The sequence below is a fragment of the Leptosomus discolor genome, chromosome Z, assembly GCF_034619465.1.
Source record: "Leptosomus discolor isolate bLepDis1 chromosome Z, bLepDis1.hap2, whole genome shotgun sequence".
NCBI lineage: Eukaryota > Metazoa > Chordata > Aves > Leptosomiformes > Leptosomidae > Leptosomus > Leptosomus discolor.
In genome coordinates, this window is record NC_141419.1 from 1,950,274 (window position 1) to 1,966,772 (window position 16,499).

The window sequence follows — 16,499 nt, forward strand, 5'->3', positions numbered from 1 at the left end:
ATGTGCAACTCATCTACTCAAAATTGCTGGCCGGTCTGGATGAGACAGCTTTTAAAAGACTTTTAAAACATCTGTTTTAAATAATAGAAGACCAATAGAAAAACCTACATTGCTTTGTGATAGACTTAAAAGATATCCATAGTTATAAAAAGATTGTCTAATGTGAACATGTGTACCCTTGTGTTTATCTGCTTAAACACTTTAGGTTTCCGTTAAAATTTCAATTTAAACTTTCTGATGTATTTTCTGCCTTGGGATGGATTATTTGTAAGTTTGAACAAAGAGCACAAGAGTAGTAAAAACCCCCCAAAACAAAAACCAAACGCAAACCCCAAACAAAAACCCACAAGTTTTTAAGTACTAAACCGATGAACCAAAACCCAACAACATTCAGTTTAAAAAGGGGAAAACCAGCGGTGTTTTGAATTAGTACTGTTGAAGTGTATCTGCTAAGAATTTTGTTCTTGGATCAGAGACTGTCCCTTATTTTGAATTTAAGGGGAGAGTGTTCAGGTTCGTTGTAGTTAAATGGCAAAAAAAAATCACATGCATGTGCTGAATTTGAAATGCTAACCTCTTACTTTTTATTTTCCGTGCTTTCTGTATGGGATCAATATGCTCCTTAAACACTGCTGAGCATCTCGTGCAGTTTCCAAACAAGCGCGCAGACCTGCAGCTCCAGGGGAGATGTGATTTAGAGCAGCTTCACTGTTGTGTGTGGGTTTTTTCCTGCCGAAAATATCCATTATTAGAGTGAAGGTATTGGAATAGCGATAAGGGCATTTTTTATTATTTAAATTTCAAAATGGCTGTGAAAAGGCAATAAAGCTTCTCAAAATCTGATCAGCTGAATCTTGCAGTCTGGCTGGGTACAGGGGAGTTTTTTTGGGGAGCTGCTGCCTCCAGCTGTCTGACTCTCCTATCTGCAGTGGATCTCCTGCATCCCAGTCCTCAGCAACAGTTTGTGCCTGGTTTTATTGATGTGAGCTGGAGTTGAGGGTAGATTAAAGGGCTGAGCCACTCTGAACACCAACAGCTGAGGAAACTTTCTCCTTTGCTGCCTCTGTTGCTGGGCTGGTTACATCCACCAGACAGGCAGGGTAGACATCTGGGGGAGGTAACCTCCTACACTGGCTGGTCACAGATCTCCATGAGTCAAAGCCCTTCATCTCATCTCTTCCTTTGTTTATTCTCAATTAATCCTGTGCACCTTCCAGCCTTTATTCCTGCGCTGTGGCCTCCACCGGTGTCTGAGTCGGGGAAGTCAATCGTTTCCCCTTTTGCTCATCCAAAGTGGAGAGCAGCTGTGGTCTGAGTATTTGCTCAAGGTCACTGCCCCGGAGCAAGGAGCACAACTTGGAGGTGGGGTGTGGAAGTGTCCTTGGCCAGAGGACTAGTTTGTTCCATGAATAGTGGAACTGATGAAGCCTGGTTTTCCGTAAGATGCCCTTCGCTCCATCCGTTTTTTCCTTTCTGTCTGTGGCCGCAGCACGCCCTGCCGGCCTCCGGTAGGGCTCTAGTTCTTCACTGCTCTACCTTGAAGTTGTAGTTTCAAACACTTCAAGCCGGTACCGCTAGAAGAACCAGTCCTGCCCGATGCCAGCCGCTCCTTTCTTCCCCTCCTGGTGGCAGAACTAGTTACACAGCAGCGCAGTGGAACCTGCTGGGGAATTGGTCTGGGTTAAAACGGCCTTTTTTCTTTGTTAGCCTCATCCCCGAGAAGTCTCCCCAGTCCGTTTCACTTTGTGGCCACGTAGATGCTTGTGCTGGCTTGAGGGAGAAGGCAGGAAGGTGTAGCCAGGAGCAGTGATAGAAAAGAATTACTTCTCTTGACAGCTTATGCCTCTGTTTTGAGGAAGCTACAGTATCGCTGTCATTGCGTGGCCCTTCCACCATCCCCTGGCAACTGCTGTGTCTGCTGCCTATTGTTTTTGACTCCCTGACAATTGCCAGCTGAGCAGCCAGGAGCAGAGAACTTCTTCCCTTCCCGTGCTGGGGCTGTAGGGTCGCTTTTTCCTGCCCAGCCAGCAAATTTTGCAGAGCTCGTGAGGACTTGGAGACATCTATCCTTAGTCTGTTCTGGTTGGATGTCAAGTCTTCATGCTGCAGGGATGGTGAAGGGATGGGGCTGGTGCAGGAGGACAGGGGATGAGGAAGAAGAAATGAGGTTCTTGTAATCTTTTTCTCAAGAATCTCTGATCCTGATGTGAATATGGCAGCTCACGTGACCAAGAAAACAAATGTAGGCTGGTGTAACGGTAGGATTATGGTGAAAATGACAAACCAAGAGTGATTGTATTTTCGCTGTACTAATGTAAAAGTTTTACTAAAGCTAAAGACTAGAACTTTGGGGTTTTTAATTGCAACCTTTACTTAGAGACTTAAATTTCTGGGATTTTATGATTTTAGACTTTAAATGTAGTTCTCGCTTGTAGGTTTACAGGTTTTTAGTATTTAAAAAATGAGAAATCCACCCCGCTTTTTCTAATGGATGTCCTCAGAGTCAAAAAGCTGGCACTTAGTACAATTAAGACCCTAGAGAGTATGTGTTTAATGACTTGCCTCCTTTGAATAGCTGGATCTACTTATAAGAATTACACATGTTTTTGTTCCAGATCACTCTGTTTCCCAACCAATTATGGTTCAGAGAAGACCTGGTCAGGGGTTTCATGTGAATAGTGAAGTCAACTCAGTGCTTTCACCACGGTCAGAGAGTGGAGGACTTGGAGTTAGCATGGTGGAGTATGTGTTGAGCTCATCTCCTGGAGATTCCTGCCTAAGGAAAGGAGGATTTGTAAGTGTGCCTGATTCTGACATTTGAGTTCCCGTTATGTTATTTTCTCCATTTGCTGCTTGGTTGGTTTGTTTGTCTGTTAATCCATTCCTAAAGGCAGATGTTTCTTCTTTCTTTTATTTGCTCTTAGCTTAGCTACCTTTCTTAAGACGGGTAGGGTAGCAGTTTAACCGTTGCTCTTGACTTAGGGGACGCAGTGTGGGAGAGGGGCGGAGAGGATGTGGAGGTCGCTGGCGTTCCCTGGTTCTTGGGGTGAGCACGCCGGCGGTAACACCCCAGCTACGCTTGTCGTTGGAAAAGTAGGCAGATAGACCTGTGGTTTTTGAGTGAGCGTGTGGCTGCTTTGCTGCTGGCTAAGAACAAAAAGCTCCATGTCATGGTGCTAGAAACGTAACGTCGCTACAAAAGCCACTCCAGCTGGGGAATGCTTTAAGGGCAGACCGTTTCCTACGGAGAAATGGCGGTAGTCGCTCTGCTTCGTGGGGTGGGGAGGGGAGCACAGTCGCTGCTGCCTCGAATCTAAGGATGTGGCGAGAGAGGCATAACCAAGCCCCATCCCTCTGGTGGGTAAAAGGGGCTGCCTCGCAGCTCTACCTCCTCGGCCAAGTGCCAGGTCAGGAATTGTCAAAAAACATAAAAGCGGAGTAGGCTTGTTACTGTTAGACTGCTGTGCTCATCTCTTCAGGGAGCTGATTTGTGGCTTCCTTCATCCATCCTCTTATTTTTGTCCCTCATTAGTGGGGCACCTGATAACCTTGTTGAACCCCGAGCCTAAGAGAGATGATTTTTGAGAAAAGAACAATCAGTAGAAGGAGGCAATTTATCCTCCGAACTGGGGGCTGGAGAGGTGTCTGCTCCGCAGCATTGGTAGTCGGGATGTCAGCTCTGAAACGAAGGGTCTCGGTGGTGAATATCACATTGTCTGGGTGAGAATTGGGCTCCAAATTTGCATTTACAATTGGCATTTCCAAGCCTGCCCTTTAATAGTAAAGGAAACACGATTTTGTTTTCTTTAAGAAGCAGAATCTGCTTTTAAAAAAATCTTTCTTTTTCTAAATATGGGGGGAATAAATCCCCCCCCTCCCATTAGAGAGCATAGACAAATTATTTAGTTGATACAAGGTTCAAATGCCCTGTTATGTACGAAGTACTTTTCGCTCAAATGAAGTGGAAGAGAGGGTTTGAATGGCTTTGTGACAGCACCAAAGCTGTCTGATAAATGTGTTTATATGCCCCTTGCTGTTTTTTATCATAAATTATGTTGTTTTTCCTCTTCCTTTTGTTGTTCAAAACTCTGCCCCTGGCATAATCACCTTTTATTCTTCTCCCAAGTGAAATAAAATGCAAACATTAAGGGCAGAAATGCTGCAGATATAATACCACTCATAAAATGCTCAACAGAACAGAAATCCTTTTTTTTTTTTTCTTTTTTTTTTCTTTTATCCCTGCCCAATGTGCTTTAGGATTATATGAACCAATGATCGAGCTAGTGATTGATTTGAGGGCTCTTAAATGAGCTGTACCTTGGAATTCACTGTGCAAATCACAGTAATGCCCCCCCAAAACTGAGGCGATCCTGTTCTGCTCAAATACATGCACTTGTCCAGCCAGTTACTGCATCTTTGACACTGAGACAGTGACTTTCGGAGAGGCGCTAATTCAGTTTGTACCCCTTCAGTCCATGCTGTCGTGTTGTGCTGTGAGCCCCCCCAGCCGGCAGCAGAGCCCCCCCAGCCGCTCGCTCACCCCTGCCTCGTGCCCTGAGGGATGGGGAGGAGAAGATACAACCCCCGGGGTCAGGCCCAGCCCAGGGAGGGCTCCCTCAGCAGCGGTGGGCACGGGCACAGACAGGCTCACCCTGGGGATGACAGCAGCCATTCCACACGAGCCACCACCGCCGTCAGGGAGAACGACAGATACAGCCGGGCCCGAAAAACAACCCACCTCCCCCCGCCCCTCGCTCTCCCCGGGCTCAGCTCTGCTCCCTCTTCCCCCCCGGCAGCGCAGGGGCACGAACGGGGGTCCCAGCCCGTCCGGCACACGGGGTCTCCGTTGCTCCTCCATCCTCAGGGAGAGAGGTCCTCCAGCTCCTCCCCTGCCCCACCGCGGGGTCCCTCTCCCGGCAGACATTCCTCCTCCAACGGCCCCAACGCGAGGCCTTCCCGCAGCTCCCCACACGACGGGCGGCTCCAGCGCGGCCGCAGTCGCGGCTGCTCCGGGCCCGGGCCCTGTTCCTCCGGCCCGGGGCCCTCCGCGGGCTGCAGGGCGACCTCTGGGCCGCCGCTGGGCTCCGGGGGCTGCAGGGGCTCGGCCGCCATCTTAACCGCGGGCCGCAGGGAACCCCTGCCCCGGCACCGCTCCCTCTGCTTCCTCGCTGACCGGGGTGTCCGCAGGGCTGGCTCTCTCCCACCCCCCAACACCGACAGACAAAACCAAAGCCGACGACCAGCGGGTTCTTTCACCCTTCAGTAGTTGTTCAGAGGCGCCCTTGGCCTGGCCTTGGCCAGAGGCGGGTCCAAAATTGGGGCCGGGGGAGCTTCTGGAAGCCTCCTGCAGGAGCTGCCTCTGCAGCCCCCTGCCCGCTGCCAAAAACCCGCCGGGCACCGAGCCACCGTGTGTATTTAAAAGTTCCTGAGTTAATTTTGAAGTGCTGAAGTCTCATCTAGAAAGAGGATTTGGATAAGTATTCTTTAAAATTATTTTGGGTTGGGATTTTTAGAGCCTATAGAAGCAGACCCTGAGTTACTAAGTGAAAGAAACTGAATAGGTAGATAAAGCCTCTCCTGGAAGAGTGAGTCTTAATTCCCTTATTTCTTCAATTGTGATTGACTACTTTGCTTTTTTACATTTTTATTTGTAAGAACTAATGTTTGCAAGTGACTTACTTTACTGTGACATGTTCGTTTTGTTACCATCTCGGAATAAAAGTAGAATTGATCTGAAAATGAAGCTTATTAAAATAATGTCTGTTTTGCCTAGGGGCCAAGGGATGCAGAGAATGATGAGAATGACAAAGGGGATAAGAAAAATAAGGGCACATTTGATGGCGATAAATTGGGAGATCTGAAGGAGGAGGGGGATGTGATGGATAAAACAAATGGTTTGCCTGTGCAGAATGGAATCGACACGGATGTCAAAGACTTCAGGTACGTGCACTATTTAATGAGTAATTAAGCAGTGTCACACCTCACATTTTTGGAAGGATTTTCCATGGCGTAGTGAAAAAGCCTTTGACTCATTGAAACACCGTCATAAGGACGTCACGTACACAGGGAAGCGCTGGGAAGGTGGAGGGTAACATCTGATCGCTCTGGTCTCTGCAGACCTAGTTCTGTATATTGTAATCTTGTTTTATTTTCACACCTATTTTTGGTTACTCCGTGTGGGATTCCCATGGAAATACCTGCTGAAGGTGTTGACTCTGCTAATGTGCTGGTGTAAATCATAGTTGGGGTTTGGACTTGTTCCTTGTAGTTCGTAAGAGATTAAAGCTCTCTGAAATTGTGGCTATTGATGTAATCGATGCATTTGTATTTCTTGCTGGCTTACCTACTTGCCGTGCCTTGTGTTGGCATGTAGGAAAGCTGTAACAGTGACACAAATGTGCTGAGGCGCATGCCGCTGGCCCTTGCGTTGGGATGAACCATTTCCCACTTGAGTCCAATGCTGATGTTAGGTAATTAGGAAACCACGGCAGCTAATTTAGAAAGGTTTCAATTGAGATACAGTGCTAGAGCATCACATGGTTAATAATTACCAAATGGCTTTAGGAAAAAATAACTTAGGCATTTCTGAAATCCTGTCCTGTTATGACTGACTCTCTGAATTGAGGGGAAAAAAAAGAAACTGGATTTTTTTTTTTATACTTGTACTGCAACAGGTCTTGGAGGCAGGGGGACTGGGGATTTTATGGGTGGTGGCTTTGGTTTTTTACATACGTAAATTGTTCTGTAGAATTCATTTAGGAAAATACTTCAGGCCATCCTTTTATCCCCCCTTCCCCTTTATCACAACATCTGAAAGCACTTCTGGTGAGTACTGGTGTCTGTGGCCGTTAATAGATGCTGTGTGACGTGGCATGAAGTGGATTTTCGTAGTGATGAGTGTCTGTTCTTTTTTGCGTAGCCGTACACCTGGTAACTGCCAGAACTCTGCTAGTGAAGTGGATCTTCTGGGTCCAAACCAGAACGGATCAGAGGGCTTAGCGCAGCTGGCCAGTACTAACGGCGCCAAGCCGGTAGAGGATTTCTCCAATATTGAGTCCCAGAGCGTCCCTCTGGATCCCATGGAGCACGTTGGCATGGAGCCTCTTCAGTTCGATTATTCTGGCACCCAAGTACCTGTGGACTCGGCCGCAGCCACCGTGGGGCTCTTCGATTACAATTCCCAGCAGCAGGTAAAGCGGCAGCCGCTGGCCCTACCCTACCGCTCCCCTTCCGCCGGGGGGGTCGGCGCGGGGTTAGCACGAGCTCAGGCCCTTGCCCTGGGGAGAGGGATGGAGGAAGGCTCGGAATGGGTTCAGCGTCTCTGTGCCATCTGTAGAGTGCTGCAGGTGTCCTCCGAGGGGGCTTGAGGCAGGAGATCTACTTGACGTGGCCGTCTGAGCGGCCGTCAGCTGCTCTTTATCACGGGTCCTTATCGACAGCACTTCCCTGCGTGTTGATCGCTGTTAACTTGAGTAAGTTTGCGTTGGAGAAGAGTTTTAAATGAGTAAAAACCGCTAAAAAGACCCCAGCAACCCACCCTCGAGCCCTTCAGGTAACGTAAAGGTCAAACGAGTGTTCAGCCACGGTGCTGCAGGCCTGCTCTGGGATCTCCCCAGTACCGAACCGGGGCAGACCAAAGGAATGATGGGTTTAAACTGGCTCGCTTGTACCCGAGTGTGGTTTAAAACCTGAGGTCAGAGCCTGATACTACAAAACTTTTATCTCAGCCCAGCGAGTTTGTTTGACCTTTTCTCCCACGCAAGCGGCCTGAGCTTCTCATCCTGGACAAGTAACCCGAGTCCTCGCTTTGCTGTTGGCTTCTCTTGAATGCTGGGCCTCGGTCCAACCATCGACTCGTAATCCAGTCCTGTTCCTGCTAGTTTGAGTAACGATTGTAAACTTTTATTACTTTCCTTTTGTAAGTATGATATCCCTCAAAGAAGAATAAAATCCTTTGTTGTAGCTGATTGCAAGAGTATATAACTAGCCTCGGGTTTCCTGAAATATCTGATCTTTCCTAGCGAAATAGCCTGTTGGCACTCTGTATTGAGGAAAGACCGTTGCCAGGCTTGTGCTAAAGACCCACCTTCAGAGAGTTATCGTAGTCTTACAAGCAATGTAAATATCTGTGTTATAGCTTAATCGGTTGTTTTATTATGTAGCATGTTTGAGAGGTTAATGATGGAAAATTTTTTTAATGATTAAACTAAATAGCTGCTGTGTAGTTAAAAAAAAAAAAAAAAGGCTAGTTTCAAGTCTTTGTCTTACTCTGGTATAGGACCTTGAATGCAAGAATTACTTTCAAACAGTGAAACTTGTGCATTTTTTTAAACAGTACGTTAGAGCTAAATAGGTGAATTGCTTTTCAAAGCACTGTTAGATATGGGAAAATAACTGCAGGAATGTGAAGCCTGTAATTTGCATTTTGTCAGTGTTTTCTGTTTAAAATTAAAGCTCATTTACAAGTTCAAGTAGTTTTTATTTGTTTCTTCTAGCTTTTAAAAAACAGGGTTTAAAATTTGGCACATCTGGCACCTAGCTGGTGGGGATACAAACTCTCAAAGCAAGGCTGACCGGGACAGCACGCCGACTGCAGGTCGACTTTTGGCCCTGGCCGGCCCTGTAGTCAGGCCCGGGGTTTTTCCTTTGTACGAGGTGGATGGGTAAGATCCCCGCAGAGCTGATGTCCCCTCCGTGTCACCATGCTTAAAACTTTCTGCTGGCTTGCCTGTGAAGCTGCGGCTCTCTCTGGGCTCTGTGAACCGTGGGGTTTGGTGGGGAGCAGGAGGTCCTGGGGCGCTGAGCACAGCTGCCTGCCCACGCGGTCGCGCTGAGAATGAGCCGGCCAGGCTGGTGAAGAAGGACTGTTATTTTAAAGTTTCAGCTTTGTTGCTTACACCTACAGTAGAGCAAACGGCGGGGTTTTGTAAGCTAAGTGCTGGGTAAAGATAAGGATTCCCTCTTCTGCCCAAGTGACCTCGCGGTGCACGGTTGTGTACACGCGATGTATCTTGGCTCAGAGTTTTCTTAATATATGCTGTCCAGCAGCCAGTGTTTCTTGGTATTCACTACCTGCCAGTTATAGCCCGTAGGAAGGAAATCTGTCTTTTGGCAGTGTATTTTTTTTTTTTTCCATTCGGTTGTCAGAAGGAAATATGTCCTGAACAAAAGGATCTCGTCTGTAAAAGTGTCTTTCTCGGTCCGTGGGGAAGCGTCATGTACTCTGAAGGGATTACAAGCAAGTGCAGCTAAAAGCAATATTAAGAAGGGATGGTCTTAACCACGTGTAATCTGATTAGAGATGTCAGATGTTTATATTGCAGAAGAAACTGGCTTACAGAAATCTAATCTTACAGCGTTCCCCTAACTGTGTAATACAGACTGTGGTGTTCTGGTTTCTTGGAATTCCCTTGATGGATTCCCCTGTGTTGTAAAAAATGATAGTTCCTTTGTGTACACGTGTGAGAGAGGAAAATAGCCTCGCTCTCTGAAATGTCGGGGGATCCCACTGAACCCCTCCGAAACTGTCAGTCATTTGTAGGGTTTTCGCTCTGAATATGATTTCTAATCGGCTGAAATGCTCCGTGCAGACGTTGTTGTAACTGCAGCCTCGCTTTGTAAATGCCAGGTAATGCTCCTGCTAGCTTTTTCTTTTTCCACTTAGGGGAGACCACAATTTAATACTGATATGTAGTTTAAGCTTAGTTTCATATCCAGTAGGGTTCCAAATAAGATGACAAAAAGCTATTATTTGAGGTTTTGCTTTTTGCTTTGTTTTTGGAATATAGGTCTTTGCTGTCAGCAGATGGAGACAGCGCATTGAGGTTTTAATAACTCTTCCTAAATACCTAGAGTTGATGATTCCCAGAGCTTGCGTAGTGTAGGGCTTCTCTGGCAAAGTAAAGCCTGGAATTGCGATCGTTTTTGTTGGCTCTGCTTCCTCGGATGTGCTACAGGCAGTATGAAGTCTGCAGCTGCAAAAATTTGTAGCTGTTCACACTGAGTTTCTTCCAGGTATGTTGAGTCCAGAGTCCGAGTTGGCAGGCATAGGGAGAGGTCGCTGATTTGAGCCAGTGCCCGGGTGCAGGGCTTAGATACAGCCATTTCCCTGACCTTTCTTTGGAGGGGAAAGTCGGAAAAGGGCTGAGAGGAGATCCGCTGCAGGCAGCAGGAATCCAGCCCTTCCTCATGCTCATGGTTTTGAAGAAGCTCAAGAATATTGTAAGGAAGAATATTGGAAGTACATTGGAGGCAAGCATCGCTACGTTGGAGCTCAGTCTTTAGGTTCCTTTGACTTGAGGACGCAGACATACTGCTGGTGGTTTTCTTGAGCAGATGAAAGGACTCTACCCAGCCACTCTATTCCTTCTTCTTCCCTTCAGTTACACCAGTAGTTTTAGGTAAAGGAGCATCTTTTCAATCTCCATCTTCGAGTCTTTAGGTAAACCCTTCACAGCAGCCATTTGCAGAGCGTTTTGGATGCTGTGGCTTAATTCCAGCCAAAGAAAAATGCGGAAGGCTGGTGTGGGTACTTGCTTGTCTGGCAGTCGAATTGAGCAGTCATCAGCTGTGCTCGCAAGAGGGGGAGAGAGCAGGCAGACCACAAAAAATACGACAGCAGCAGGTGAAATATTCATGCTTTGAGTGGCCGTGGTGGTTTTTTTTTTTTTTTTGCTTGTACTTCTAATTTAAAAATGGATCGTTGAGATGCGTTTGGGAGGTGTGGAAGTCATCACACATGTAAACAGAGTACAAGAAAAAGTATTTTCAGAGAAGATAAGTGCTTTTTTGCCCTTAAGACAGGCAGCTGATAATCTGGCCGTTTCCTCTGCTGTTCACCTTGGTGGAATATACATTAGCAGACTGGAAAAACAGATGTCAGGGATGCAAAAGAATATGAAAATTAAAGGTTTTGGTGAAGTGCTTGCAGCTGAAGAAAACTAAAATACTGGATTGCTGAATTCAATGCAAAAGTAGACCCCGAAAACAAGAGTGGCTGTTCTAGATGTGTCTACACCCAGCAGTGAAGCAGTTTAGGGGATATTCTTTTTTTTTCCATATCTGCTGATGCTGATCAGTGAATGAGATGTTGCTGGAGACTCCTACAGAGCCAATATCCCTCGTTCCATTTTCTCTAGGTCATGTTGTCCGTGATGTCGTTGCTTTTTTAAACTGAAAGATGTCAGTAGAGCATTTGATCCAGCTACTAATGACAGATGGTGTATTAACGAAGATTACATCCCTTATAAGCACTCAACTTTGTGTAAGCGTGAGGTATTGTTGAGTGACATGTTTAAAAAAAGAAAAAAGAGGGGAAAAAAAAAAAAGGTGTGTTCTTCCTGAAGACTGCTAGGAGTGTTTTGTGGCCCTCCTGATGTTAGGCCCAGGGGGGCAATAAAATAACTGTGGGTTTGGTACGCGTTACGATACTCCTTGGATATATGGAGCAGCCTCAACATCTTAAGGGGTGAGCAATCTTTGGGGGAAACAGTGTGACTAGGTTTTTGGCACACAGATCAATTCTGGATCCCCTAAGTACCGAGTTCCCACATCTTAAATCTGATACTGATTCCTTACGTGGGTGGTTTTTTTTTTTTTTCCTTCTGAATTTTTTTTCAGATTTTCTGCCTAAACAGTGCACTTGCTCGTCTTGCTCTCAGGAGAACCAATTCCAGTCTTTACCTATTAAAAAAAAAAAACAAACCAACACCCTTCTTGATGGTTGCAAGTTTCTGACAAAAAATTGGGCAGAATTCTTGTTGCTGCTTCTGACAGCTGAAGTGGTTAACTTGTCTTGTCTGAAAGGAGGGCAGAGATAATAGGTGTGAAAATTGTATGGCATTTAGGCCTATATTTTTTCCAAGCGTAGAGAGAAAACATTTATCACAGCAGTTTGTGAAGTCGTTCACACCTCAGAAATGATCACTTTTGGAAGTAAGTGGGGATGAACAGTTGCTTCTGGATGGTTTCAGAGTGGCTGTGCAGCTTGTGTATCCTTAAATGTTTAATTAGAGCTGAGCGATGATCTGCTAACGGGTTGATTCAGGGAGTGTTTCATTTAGGTAGAAGCATAGGAAGCTGGAGAAGTAAATTTTTACTAAGGAGCTGAATGAAAGAAAAAAAAAAAAGCCTAAGCAAAAAATATTTTCAAGGCTGACATAATCCTCTTTTTTGGTTGTGGTTTTTTTTTTTTTTTTCCTTCATATTGAGCATTCTCAGTAACATTGTCTGTTGTTCCCGAAGACTGTAGTGAGCTGTAAGCTGCCAAACTCATATATGCTTTGGAGGACTTAACCAAAAAGTCTGGTTTCTGTCTGTGGTCAAACAAGAATTTACACTTCTTGCCTGGATTCAGGTAGGAGGTGCTGGAGATGGAAGGCTGGTAGGCAAAGGAAGCGTTTTGTCCAGCTGCTGAAGGTGGCATCTCACCTGATGGCTCTTCAGGTGGCTCTGAAGCCACCTCCAGTGCATCATCTCTCCCACACCTCGCTCTGCAGCCTGCCTGCCCTCCTGCTGGCCGCTGGAGCCCGGCTGGGGGAGTGGCAGGGGTTGCCCGCTGGTGTGACTGCGGTTTCGTTGTACTCAGTGTTTTTCAAGGTCTGGAAGTGCTCGTGGCAGCTGCTAGTGATCCACGGGCTGCAGTTAGGGGTTGTGTGTTTGAGGAGGAGTTGTGGAAAAAATGGCTTTCAGGCCTTCTGTGGAGAACAGCAGAGAAAACCCTGGCTGTGATTTAGCTGTACTTCAGAAATGTATTTTTTTCAGGTGGATTATCACGGGCAATTGATTTCGAAGGGGTTTGATTTTTTTTTTAATTTATTTTTTTTACAATTCCTTTTGAAATGTTTCACTTTAAAAAGGAGTGTCTGTAGTTGTGAAGATAAATCTAGTGTAAAGGAATTGCTGTAAAAGGGAGTAAGAGAATGCTTTTTGTGCATGAGTAAAGGACCGTATTTGTGCTTTTGTCCCTTCAGTTGTTCCAAAGACCGAATGCACTCGCTGTTCAGCAGCTAACGGCAGCGCAGCAGCAGCAGTACGCCTTGGCAGCTGCCCATCAGCCTCACATAGGTAAGTCTTGCATTTAATACGTTTACTGGACTTCTGTCAATCCTGAGAATACATTGGGAAAATACCAGGGAAAAAGGATTGGTAGGTTTTAGAGAATCCTAAATACGTTTTTGCAACGGTAATCGACGCACAAGCAGAAGTATATTGCTTGAAGATTGGCTTGAAAAATTCTGGAGGCATCTCTTGCACACTTTAAAAGCTCTAGAGCATTCGTGTCTGGCAGGAGTGACACTCTTACCCTTGCTGAGAGTGCTGTTCAGTAATGAGAGCGTTTTGAAGCACTTGCCTGCTTGGAGCGAGGCTTGAATTGGGGTAAGTGGCACAGTGAAGTGAGGGGAGAACGCAGAATTCGATACACACCTGAACGTGCTTCCTGTGGCTCAGCTGCCTGGGGTCTGACTTGAAGTCAAAGATGTAATTCGTGAAACACGTGATTCATATTATTAAAACAGCGTAGATTAGCTGGGAAGAAAGTGCTTAATGCTGTGCTTAGAAAACCAGGAGAACTGTAGAAGGGCTGCTCATGGGTGATCAGTATTAAACTATTGTAGGGTTAAACATTTGTAGCACAATAAACAATTTAAGTTCTTCCTACGTGAAAGCCCACTACAAATGTGTTGGGCCCCTCCAGCTCTGTGCAGTCCACTTGTGCGCTTACCGGAGTTCAGGGAGAGACCTGAACTAAAATTCTTCAGCTTTTTAACTTACTCCACCTTCACCTTCACCTCCCCTCCCCGCCCACCTGGGCGTTCTGTAATGATTAACCTGTTCCCTTGCAGAGGACGGTGACGCCTGCGTGGCAGAGCTAGCGCCCTGCCATGTTGCCTGGGCACCCCGAGCTCCTTCCGAGCTCATTAATTGAAGTACTGGTGGTCTGTCGGGTAGATTGGTTCCTCGTCAACTTGCTGTAGCAAATACAGAGTAGTAACGAGCAATTAGATGATGTTAATGTCTAACTGGTGTTAATGGTCACCTAAACAGTAGGGATGTGTCTGTTCTGCAGAGACACCCGAGCAAGTATGGGTGTTGAATATAGACTATTTTCCCACTTCAGCTTTCCTTATGGGCCACCACATCCTTGGAATTGGGTTTCTTTTAGGTAAATTATATCCTCTGTAGATTGTTCTGTTAAGACTCCAGGAACTGCAGCCGTTGCTCGCTCCCTATAGAAAACAACCTGTAAAAAATGGAAACTACTAAAGCAACCTGAGCGTTTGTGTTCGCCAGCCAGGGAGCCAGAGGGACTTTGGTAGGGCTTCAGTTCTAGTTAAGTTTGTTTTTACTGACAGGTATGTTTTCAGCAGGTTTAGCTCCTGCTGCCTTTGTCCCCAACCCGTACATCATCAGCGCCGCGCCCCCGGGAACAGATCCGTACGCAGCCGGACTTGCAGCAGCTGCGACATTAGGTGAGATACTTCCAGTTGTCTGTGGATTTGTCACCGTTTTCTGTACCAAAACTGCTCTTGAGTCTGGGACTGTGGGAATTCAATATTTGTACGTTGTAATTTCTGTGGGGAGATAATTGTATATCAGTGAATTGAAACAGAATTTGTCTTGGAAAGCCTATTTTCTGTAGATTAAATGTGATAATTCTTGTATAACACTTGGTGTGGGCTCGCTCTCTGTTGAGGATAAACAACCAGAGCCAATCTGAAATGAAACACTTTGCAGACATAAGTGTTGCTACATGTTTGGGGTTTTTTGGTAACTGAGAGTAGTGAGATACCTTTGAAGAGCTACTTATTAAATGCTAGAAAGATGGAAGATATGCTTTCCTGCCAGGAAAGTTGTATCTCGTTGCTATTTAGCCCGATTTACTGTAGTGCATCCTGCAAATGATATCTTTCTTTCCCTTTTGCGAGAGTCTGTTACGAATTTCTGCTTTTTAGGTTCTCTAGGTAAAAACATCCCATATCTGCTGTGAGGTTTATGCTATGAATATGCAGTTTTCCAGATGGCAAGCAAAGATGGTGGCTCTTGTCTTTGTGCGAGATCTTTCTCCCAAACATTCATGTATTAGTTTCCAAATTCTTGCCAACTGTCATAGCCGAAATGGTTGTATCTTGAGCTGACAGCTCAGTAAAACAGCTTATCAGGCAGCGCGAAGAACACACTGTACGTTGAACTGCTGCTGCGTATGCCATAAAGTTCTTGCCTAAGCATTGAGGACAAAGGAAGATTGTACTTTCAGAAAAACATCTTTAACCATGCTTTGCTTTCCGTCAGCCACCGGGAGAGGAAACCTCCCTTTTCAGTAAGAACTGCTTAGTTCAGAGTAGTGGTGATGGTTAGCGGAGCCTGCACGCTGTTGCCACACCCCACTTACCCCTCACTGTAGATCTCTTCCGCTGTGGGATCGCTGGTACCGAGTTGAACCCATAAAACGTTGGTTGTACGTGAATATAGCGCTCTGCCGAGCAGCCTTGTGGGTTGGTACGTGACTTTTCGGCATGTTCAACAGCTCTGACGTAAGCGCTGCTTAGCTTTTAAGCTCCGAGACCAGTATCAGGTCACGCTCTAAAATGGGATTTCAGCAACCGTTACCCAGTTGGATGGCGTTTTGAATGGATCGTGTGGAAGGATGTGAAGAATCAAGATTATGATTTGAAGATGAGCTTTGGACTTTTTGGCTGTTGCGCATTTTGTGTGCTAGTTGCGTAATAACGATGCAAGATTAAGTTCAGGCAACGACACGTTGTTGGCAAACAAATGACGCTGTGATTAAAGGGAAGAAAGCCAAGAGCTAGAGTACAAGGATACTTCCAACAGTCCAGGAGTCAACAAACTTGCCATGTGGTGGTGAATGTGCCAGCGAATGAATGACCTGAACTGTTGGTGGCAAATAAGTAGGAAGCTTCAGTCAGGACGTAGGGGGAAGAGGTGCAGAACACCAGCAGTTCCTGTTACAGGCAGAAGAGGTGCTTTGTAAGTGAGTACTATAAAAAGAGGATTCTGGTTGGCCTTCTTGCATCACCTCGGTGCTTCTAAAGCTAAATGCTCACTCTTCAGTAACGCACTGGAGTTCAGTGGAGCAGGAGGTCAGTGTCGTGATTTCATCGAAGGACCACGTGTGACTGCTGCCAGCTTTCTAGGAAATAGCAAGTCTGAACATCTGATCGGGGCCTTTTAAATTTGAACTAGGAAGTAACATACCCGAGGATACCTAAAGCATCCCAAAACTTGCCATCAGTCTCTCTACTTGAAGAATTTTTGAACTTGATCACTGTTGAAAGCAAAAAGAATGTGTAGTGTGCTGCTGCGTACTCATGGTGTTACAGCACCGAGAAAAACAAGTTACTTCATCCACCTCGCTGGGCTTTGCACCCTGACAGCGAGAAATGGCGGTATAACAAACTTCACTCTTTGTTGATGTTTGTTGTAGGAAAAGCACCTTTTCTGTCTAGACTCGAGCCGTTTTGAAAGCCTTTTCTCTG

The 16,499-nt window shown here is 46.0% G+C and overlaps 1 protein-coding gene across 1 annotated transcript in view; it reads left to right on the forward strand.

Annotated features, from left to right (window-relative positions):
• PUM1 (pumilio RNA binding family member 1) overlaps nt 1-16,499 on the forward strand; it is a 79,124-nt gene that overhangs the window by 31,089 nt on the left and 31,536 nt on the right. The window contains exons 5-9 of the mRNA XM_086479792.1: nt 2,616-2,794; nt 5,774-5,940; nt 6,920-7,190; nt 12,972-13,065; nt 14,370-14,471. Of these exons, the coding sequence (XP_086335918.1) occupies nt 2,616-2,794; nt 5,774-5,940; nt 6,920-7,190; nt 12,972-13,065; nt 14,370-14,471 (813 nt within the window). The remainder of the gene's footprint in view (nt 1-2,615; nt 2,795-5,773; nt 5,941-6,919; nt 7,191-12,971; nt 13,066-14,369; nt 14,472-16,499) is intronic.